The sequence below is a fragment of the Lotus japonicus genome, chromosome 3, assembly GCF_012489685.1.
Source record: "Lotus japonicus ecotype B-129 chromosome 3, LjGifu_v1.2".
Taxonomy (NCBI): Eukaryota; Viridiplantae; Streptophyta; class Magnoliopsida; order Fabales; family Fabaceae; genus Lotus; species Lotus japonicus.
In genome coordinates, this window is record NC_080043.1 from 80,562,829 (window position 1) to 80,572,783 (window position 9,955).

At 37.8% G+C, this 9,955-nt stretch overlaps 1 protein-coding gene across 1 annotated transcript; it reads right to left on the minus strand.

Annotated features, from left to right (window-relative positions):
- Positions 1-1,183: 1,183 nt before the first annotated feature.
- On the minus strand, positions 1,184-3,842 carry LOC130746336 (subtilisin-like protease SBT3). Its single transcript, XM_057598929.1, has one exon. The coding sequence runs from the start codon at positions 3,564-3,566 to the stop codon at positions 1,299-1,301; it is 2,268 nt and encodes a 755-aa protein (XP_057454912.1). The 5' UTR covers positions 3,567-3,842; the 3' UTR covers positions 1,184-1,298.
- Positions 3,843-9,955: the final 6,113 nt, after the last annotated feature.

A 9,955-nucleotide genomic window follows, 5' to 3' on the forward strand; every position in this document is an offset into this window, starting at 1 on the left:
AATTTACTAACTAACAAATAACATTTAAATTAGAAGTAGCTTTTAAGTTGTAAAAAATAAAAACTGACAAACAACTTTTACTTTTTTCTAAAAGATCTTATTTTTCACTTTTACTTAAAAGTGACTTTTAAGACACAAAAAAGGCGGGCCAAACACTACCTTAGTATATGTTTATGAGAATCATGAATATTCTCCAATAGGTGACAGACTAATTGCACCACATGCTCATCTGGTTGGAGTTTTGGGCTGGTCAATCTTGATGCGTGGTTATGATCTCAGCTGAGTGAACATTTCCTTAACAGTTCAATATACATAATAATGACTGAATGTTGCAGGTGAAAAGCTTTCACCTTTTAGTAGGGCGCATGCGCTCAACAACAATTGCAAAAGTTGGCGAAAAGCTCTCAACTTTTCATCAGAAAGCTCTCACATTTGTCGGGGTCGTCAAATCATTGACTTGATGGTCGTTGATAGGGTTTCCTTTTACCAGGAAGATTCAAATTACATAGGAGAGGGGAGAATTTGGTGGGCTCGTCAAGGATTAACTAATAATTATTAATAATTTCATTGGGCTGATTTAGAATTACCTTACCTACTTAACAAAATAATACTTAGAAGTGTAAATATTTATCTGATATTTCCTCTATGTTAGAGATGTAATCCCCCACGCCCTCAGACCCCCCTTCGTTCTTAGATGCGGGTCCTTCTAGCAGGTACTTTACTAGAGCTAAGAAAGCATGGCTTCTTGGAAAAACCTTAGGTCTTGTTTATGTCGGGAGTGATTTAGAAGCTATTCTTGGTTTGGAGAAAGAACTTAGTGAGATGTTCCCTTATTAGCGTCTTGGTGGTGGTTCTAGTTGCTTATTTCCGGGTTTTGAGGCTTTGTTTTACTGTTGTTGCTTTGTTAGGTTTTTTTCTGCGACTATTATATTTTAGTTTTGGTTGTTGGGCTTTTTTATTTATGCCCCTAGGAGGTGATGTACTCCAATGTTTGATTGAGTTTGCCTCCTATCTTATCCTCTATAAAGGATTTTCCAGTTATTCTTGACGATATATATTTATAAGCTTTTTAATTCAAAAAAAAAGTGTAACAGTGTGATTCTTGTACCATGCTGATAAAAAAAAATTCATGTGCCAGATAATTCCCCTTAAACTAATTGTTGATGCTAATTAATATATCAGATAGCCAAGTGAGAAATTAGTATTATTTATCCAATTTTTCGTTCTTAATATATTGTTGTTCATCACTTGATTCATCTGCAAAGAACATCTTGACATCATAATATTGAGATCTAGACTTAGAATTTGATGGTGGTGACCACAATGGGGCTCCTGACCACATGCTTCACATCCGTCCAAGTGAGGTATCCAAAAGACACTTTCTTATCTCTTGTCTTTCTTGGACCTTCAATCTTCAACTTGTAATTTAGCTTCTGGTTCTTTTCCTTGAACACCAATTTTTTAGGGATAACGCTGACACGATACCCTTCAATGGGAGTAACACTAGCCACATAAATTGCTAATCCTTCTTCACCAACATTTGTCACAGTTCTTTTAAATTCTCGTGATGTCCTTGAAGACGAGTCGTTGGCACCAAAGAAAGCAATGAAAGAAGGGTAGTTGAGATCCAAGGAAGGGTTAGAGCAATCATTGTGGGAGGATCTCGTGATGGCCGTGATGTTCTTCTGGCTGAACTTCAAAGCACATAGAAGATTGACATAATCTTGAACACAGGCATCGTAAACTAGTCCCGGGTCAAGTGCTCGGTTGGGGTTGACATGACCAGCTCCTAAAGCCAGAGGAGAAGCCGGTTTGTAACCATGGCCGATGTCTTTGATGAGTCCCGCGGTGTTGTCGAAGATGTCCGAGGTTGTCATGATGGCCGACCGAATAGCAGCAGGACTCCAATCCGGACGTGCTTCTTTTAAAAGAGCTGCCACACCGGCAACGTGAGGGCACGCCATGGATGTGCCGCTTATCAAATTGAAATTGTTGAAGAGTTTATCAGAACCAAACTCCACCACAGGAATCTTGTCAGGCCATGCAGCTAAGACTAATGTACCAGGAGCTGTAATATCAGGCTTCAACACAAATGGACAACTACTTGATGGTCCTCTAGAGCTGTAACTATCCACACTAGGAGCTGGTCTAGTTCCCAAAATTGTCATCTTAAAAGACATGCTTGCTTTTGATTTTGAATTTGAATTAGAATTACTACTACCCTTCTTGATGTAAGCTTTCACAATCTCTCCATTTATTGGGTTAAGAATAATAGAAGCAAACCTGTTCTGTAAGTAGAACATACTGTCAGAGCTGTTTGTTATGAAAACTGCCCCAACAACCTTCGCGGCATCGACGTTAAACACTTGATCGGAAAGTGTTTGATTGGTGTCTTCACACACCACAATCTTGCTCCTCACTTTGGTAAGTTTCTTCACGCTGTCACACAAGCCCATGAAAACAATTGGGATAGGGTGGGAAGAGAAGTTTCCAGCATAGAGAGACAAGCCGGTGATTGGGACTCCATTTCCAAGCTTGAGAATGCCGTGGAATTCTCGATCTATTGTTCCGGCCGCCACAGTAATCACCCATGGAGTTCCGTTATGGAGTGTTTTAAGGAAGGGACCATCGTTCCCGGCCGACGTGGACACGAAAACGCCTTTCTCCATGGCTGCAAATGTGGCTATGGCAATAGGGTCTTGGTACAAGGGGATATCATTGAAGCCGAATGACAATGAAAGAACATCTACACCGTCCGATATTGCACTGTCAATTGCAGCTATTATGTCTGATGAGTATGCACCTTCATCCCAAAACGGCTTGTACATGGCTACCCTGGCTCGTGAGGCTATTCCAGTGGCTGAGCCAGCTGCGTAACCAAAGTAGGACGCACCGTCAACTCGGCTCCCGGCAGCAGTGCTTGAAGTGTGAGTCCCGTGACCGTCCATGTCACGGGTGGAGTTCAAAGCTGTGGTGATGTTGGGGTTTTTTGACAGCAATCCTCGGCTAAAGAACCGAGCTCCAATGAGTTTCTTGTTGCAATGGATGCTGTTTTCACAATGGCCTTTCCAGCGTGAAGGAATTTTTGTCATCCCATTATCTTTAAAGCTTTCACTTTCAGGCCAAATTCCACTATCCACCATACCGACTATGATATCTCTGCTAAACTCACCGGCAGGCCACGCGCCAACGTGGGGATTGAGACCGAGGAACTGCGGTGAGTGTGTGGTGTCGAGCTTCACCGGTATATCTTGTATGGACGAAATGTAACCTGGAGTGGTTTTGAGAGCTTCTAGCTCTGCAAGTGATAAACTTGCACTAAAACCATTCATGACATTGGTGTATGTGTAAATAATCTTGGAAGAGGCAAAGTTAAATTGTGTATTGTCCAATGCAGAGGAAAGAGTGGATAGATACCAACTATGATGGTTGGTGAATGGTTTAGGCATGGCTGATAAGTCCATGTGGATGATATAGTTATCAGAGCTAGCCAATGTGGAAACAATAATATGAAGGAGTGTAATAATGCAGGAGATATACAGACTTAGACAAATTTGGGTAGCCATGATTGAATATGGTGTTTTGAATGTGAATGGCTATTAGCCTATTATAGAGGGACAATGTTAAATAGAGAACAAGGGAAGTTCCTAGCTATCCACAAGACGAATATTCACCCTTAAATTTTAGAAAGTTGTCCCGGAGGAATCTTCTAAAGGGGACCCCAATCGCACCTATGCATATATGCATGCCCTTGGTGCGGACACCTTTGTTTGCAAGGCATGTACAGTAATCATCCAATTAATTTCGATTTTATATTGCTTGTTTGGTCCATCCGATTCCGACCCCATACTTTATGGATAGTGTCCCTGAGAAATGTATTTGATTCCTTTCCTACGGGGAATTTACTGAAATGACAAAGTAAACATAGGTAGCGTTTGGTAGAGAGGTGGGAAGGGAACGGAACAGGGCACATGGGTTCCGTTCTGTGTTTGTCGTGTTTTTAAGATAGAACGGAACGGGACAAAAGACTCCAGGAACGGGACACTTTGGTTCCTTAGAAAATGGTGGAATGGAAGGGAACGGAACAGAACAGAACACTCTCTTAAAACTTTTGCAAGTTCAAAAATACCCTTAATTTATATTTGAAATTTTATGGATCTAAAGTGTTTAAAATCACTTATAAAATTGAAAACACTTATTATATTTGTAGACAAAGTTAAATAAAAATCTAATTTTTCAAAAAATCACTTAAAATAAAATCAATTATTTTTTTCAAAAGTAAAATCACTTTTTGTAAGCAATGATAAACAAGCCAATTAGAGTGCGTTTGATTCAATTTATTTTGGAAAAATCACTTTTTAATCAAAAAATCACTTTTAAAATAAAGGCTTAATTTCAGTTTGGGCTCCTGATGTTTCACAAATGTGCGGTCTACACCCCCTGTGTTTAAAACGTGCGTTCAAGTTCCCTCATCTATCTAAAACGTGATAACGATGCCCTTCTGTTAACTTCCACTAGGTTTCGTTAGTTGACCAAACGGAAATGCTGACGTGTCACTTATTTAATTAATAAAATATAGGCTACTAATTGGTGACGGAAATAATCCGTCTTAAAACTCTTTAGCCAACACACTCTCTCAACAAACCATATCCCTTCAAATCGTGCTCTTTCTTCCTGAAATTCAACAGAGGAATTTCATTGCAAAAGAACTATATGCACAACAAATCAGTATAAAGCAATGCAAAGTCAGATGAATCAGTAATCAACATGTTTCCATCAAATAGAAAACTCAGATTACTAAACTAAACCAAAATATTCCAAAATCAATACAAACTAAGAAAAAAGAAAGCAAGATAGTACAGGGAAATACAAAGATAGTACAGGGAAATACAAACAGAGGAGACAGGGAAAAAACTACACAACTCCTCTGCATCAGGGAACAAAAACCAGAATCTGTCATCCACTCCATCACCCCTTGAGAACAAAATCAGATCAAGCAAGAAATCACCCAAAGCGCAAACTCCGTCAAAACATAATCCCACGCCTCCACTCAATTACAAGCACCAACATAAAACAAAAATACAGCTAGCCACAATAGCCATTACAAGCATTCCAGGCAGATACGTGGATTAGTAATCCAATCATAAGTAGAGAATTTGAAGGTTTTATTTCTTACCTGCAACCAGTTCCATGCCCTTAATTGGTAAAGTTCCAAAAATTTCTCTGGTTCCATGTGGCCATTCTTAAAGATGACGTTATTACGGTGTAACCACAGCGATAGTGTGACTGCGAACGATGCTCGCCGGTGGCGGCGCCGTCGGCGGTCGCCGGAGTGACGGCGGCCGATCATCAAATTGGTTAAGGGGTTTTGAAGCTGGCTTCAAGGGGAGTCAAATCGTGGTGTTGATTTTGTCATTGGAGGTCGAACGGCGCCGGAATCGGGACGAGAAGGTGGCGGCGGCGGCTAGGGTTTCATCTCCTCTGTTTTGTGTCGATTTTCTTTGAATCGGGAGGTGGTGTTGGAGCGCCGGTGTTCGCTGGGACAGGGGTAGGAGCACACGATTGACAGGTGGTGGTCGCGACTCCGGTGGTGGTCGTTGGACCATTTGCAGGGGGCAAAGCTTCATGGTTGTGGTCAACTGTGGTTGTTGCGTGCGTGGAGGTGGTGGTTCAGCCAAGGAAGGAAGGAGAAGTAGTATGATAAGGGTGATGAATAGAGGAGAAGGGTGCTGCCATGGTGTGTTGGGTTGCAGAGGAAAGGGTAAAGAAAAATGAAGAAGATGATGTTGTGAGGGAGAGGAGAAAAACACGAGAGTGAGAGGGAGAGATGTGAGTGAACGGGTGAGAGAGTGTGTTGGCTGAAGGGTTTTGTGACGGATTATTTCCGTCACTAATTAGTAGCTTATTTTTTATGAATTAAATAAGTGACACGTCAACATTTTCGTTTGGTCAACTGACGGAACCTAGCGGAAGTTAACAGAAGGGCATCATTATCATGTTTTAGATAGATGAGGGACCTTGACCGCACGTTTTAAACACAGGGGGTGTAGATCGCACATTTGTGAAACATCAGGGGCCCAAACTGGAATTAAGCCTAAAATAAAAAAAATCACTTTTAAAATAAAAAAAACACTTTTTTAATTAAATATAACTTTTTATGTTTGTTTCAGCTGAAGCTGAAAACAGATTATTTGATTATTTGAAACAGTTATTTTAGCTTATCATGAAAACCTATGATGATAGATGAGAGGAGATAAAAAAAGTGATTTTAATTAGAGTAATCAAACACGAATCAACTTAATTAAAATAAAATTAATTATTTTTTCAAAAGTAAAATCAGTTTTTGTAAGCAATGATAAACGAGCCAATTAGAATGCGTTTAATTCAACTTATTTTGGAAAAATCACTTTTTAATCAAAAAATCACTTTTTGTGTTTGTTTCAGCTGAAGCTGAAAACAAATTATTTGAAACAGTTACTTTAGCTTATAATGGAAATCTATGATGATAGATGAGGGGAGATAAAAAAAGTGATTTTAATTAGAGTTGTCGAACAGGAATCAATTTATGCTTTTCTCAAAATCTCTTAAAAAAATTATAGTTAAAAATCAATATTTTTAATCTAAATAAACGCACTTAAAATAGCTTAAATAGATAATTAGGTTTCTTCTTTTTTCAATAGCATACTGAAACAACTTAAACAATATATAAGTGATTATTTTAAAGAAATAAGTGATTATTTCATGAAGTAAGCAATAACAAACGGTTTCTATGCAAAATGTTCAATTGAGTTCAATTTGTTTTCCTCAATCAAATATTAAACATGCAGGGTTATATATGTAATTAAAATCATGGTTCAGTTCTATTGACTTGGAGTTACCAAACACAACACATAGAACATTATTGTCCTATTCCATCCTGTTTTGTTTCGTTCCGTTCTGTTCTGTCCTGTTCCGTTCCGTCGCCTAACGCTACCATAGTGTATGACCTCCATGCTGAATTGCTGATATGATCGAATCAGATTAATTAAGAACTTGATCATTGATATATATATATATATATATATATATATATATATATATATATATATATATATATATCGATTTTCAAATATGATCCCAGATTCCTAGTGTCCACATGTACTTATCTAATTGATAAAGGTTTTTTCTTCATTGTTTGTACTGCTTTTGGCGTAAACCTTTATGATTCAATCATAGTAAAGTAGATACGGGTTTATCGTCCTCAGGGATTGTGTGAACATTAGTTCCACCAGTTAAACATTGATTCAAGCAGATGAAAATATGTTTGATAAGTTGTTTTTGTAGTTTTTATATATAAAAGAAAACATCAAAAGAAGGTTTACTGAGGTAACGCAGAAGAAAACGTATTTAGAAATGTCATCACCTAGTCCTTTGATTGTTTTCAACTCAAACACTTATGTAATGGTTCATTTCACTTATGATGTTGAGAGCTATCCACCTAACTATCCCTAGCCTAGGTGAATCTATCAGTTGGAATTCCTAGACGTAATCTCTTACCATCTAGAAAACCCAAAAGGAATAATATAGCTCAAGTTCTCTCTCAAAGACATTCCCAATGACCAACCTATCCTAAGACAAGGTATCTTAGGCTTGCGAATCTCCGTTCTCACCCGGAAACTCCTGTTAGAACTCATAACTTCCACCTGTCACGTAGAAATTCACTATTGTTCCTACCCAAGATATTCTCACCCTAAGACAATTGATACACTAAGAAGTTTCTCTCTTGGACCGGACCCACACCAATCTCTCGATCTAATGCTAGTCCCCTGAAATCTAACATGGATCAATCGATACTTGAAGCACAGAAAGCAGAACTTTAACAACGGTGTTGTAACCTAAGACATAGGTGTCTACTTTCATTGAACTAAGCATACACAAACTCACAATAATCTTCCGATCTATTTATGAATTAGTGAAACTCTTTTGATTATCAATTGATTGGTTAGAAGCATGAAGTGCAAAGAAAAACACAATACATGAAAGATTATCATTTACATTGATGAAAGAGCTTACAACAATCAAAGCATCAAGTTATAACATCCTAAATACAAAAATAGAAACAAAAAGTACAAGGGAAAGGGAAGAAAGAACCGAAACCCAAGAGGAGACGACGTAACCACGACCATGGAAGCTTTCACAAGCTTTCCATGGCTTCCGGGAGGTTGTCACCATCTTGAAGCTTCAATCCATCCAATCCTAGCCCAAGGACCCCTCCTCCATGAAGCCCAGCTCCCTTGCTTTCTTATGGTGCCAAAATTAGGAGAAAATCGAAGAGAATGGGAGAGCTTGGTCAAAAAACGAGTTTCAATCCATCCAATCCTAGCCCAAGGACCCCTCCTCCATGAAGCCCAGCTCCCTTGCTTTGTTATGGTGCCAAAATTAGGAGAAAATCAAAGAGAATGGGAGAGATTGGTCAAAAAACGAGTTTCTGCCCTTTAATAAGTGTTTAGGGCGGTCACAGGGTGCTGGGCGCTCATCAGAGGCCGCCGAGCGCTCTGCTTCCTTCAGCATTGGGTTTCTTCGGCTACTTGGGCGCTCAACGCCCCTTTTTGGGTGCTCAGCGCTCTGCAACTCTAAAAAATCAAATTTTCACTTTAAACTTGGATTCTTCATGAATTTCTTCCCTGCATCAAAAGTCCAAGTTAAGCTCATGAAATATATAATATTTATACTATTTCTAAGTTAAAACTAAATACTTACTAAATCAATTACTTTGGGGATAAAATGATAAAAAATGCAAGTATACAAGTCAAATAAGTGCTTAAAATGATATTCAAATATACGTAAAATGAGCACTTATCACTAATCCACCCTCTATATAATTTCGGTAAATATCGATGGGAATTCACAAGAGTTGGACACCAGATATACATTTATGTAGTGATTTCTAACGGTCATAATCAAGTTAATTAAAAGATCGTGAAATGTAGTTTGTGATGTGATGGAAAATTCAACACAATAGCAAGAACATCTCAAACAGAGCAATACACAACGAACAATATTTCTTGAACTTGGGAGAATATGTGACGAGCAATAATAAATAAATGCGGAAATTAAAAATCACAAACAAAAAGAGACACCAAAATTTTAAGATAATTAACCGTGTGAGAAGTAAAAAACCACTAACACAAATCAGTCAATTAAACTCACTATAATCAAAATAAAGATAAAAAGAAAGTCTCAAATCACAGCATAAAATCGTGCTCAACAATTAAATAAATAACAAAGCAACAAGCTTGAAATAAAGAACTAAAAATATTAAATAAACAGAAATTATTGTTGTTGTTTGAGTCCATTTTCTCCCATCTCAAACAACTCCATCCAAATGTTCAAATTGAAGAACCAAATGTTGTGAACCCGCTGGCCAAATTTCAGCCTGATTTGATGGTAAACGAAGACTCGATGACAAATCTACGATGGATGCTCTGGGTTTGTACAAAATATTCTCTTCTTTCCCGCTTTTCTATTCCTCTTTTGCCAAAATTAACCCTCTCTCTTGCCTTGATCTAAATCATTCCACTAGAATAATTGAGACAAGTGGTCTTACACATATTTGGTATTTCTCTATATATAAAATGGAGAGTGATTGATAATCTAGAGGATAATAAAACTTAGGTACTATTCCTCGGTGTTACTTATGTCGCTCACTAATAAAAAAACTCACTTACTCATTAACTTATTGTGATAATTTTGTGAAGGGTTAATGACCATATTAGTTCTTGATTTTGTAATGAAGTTTGATTTTAGTCTTTCATTAGAAAAAAATGACGATTAGTGGCAGTAAAAATTGCTAGAAATTATAAATAAATAAAATAATCACTAAACATCATTTTTTCACTTAGTGACTAAAACCAAACTCGTTTACAAAATCAGATTAATTTGAACATTAATCTTTTGAACTACTTTTTTTCCAGCT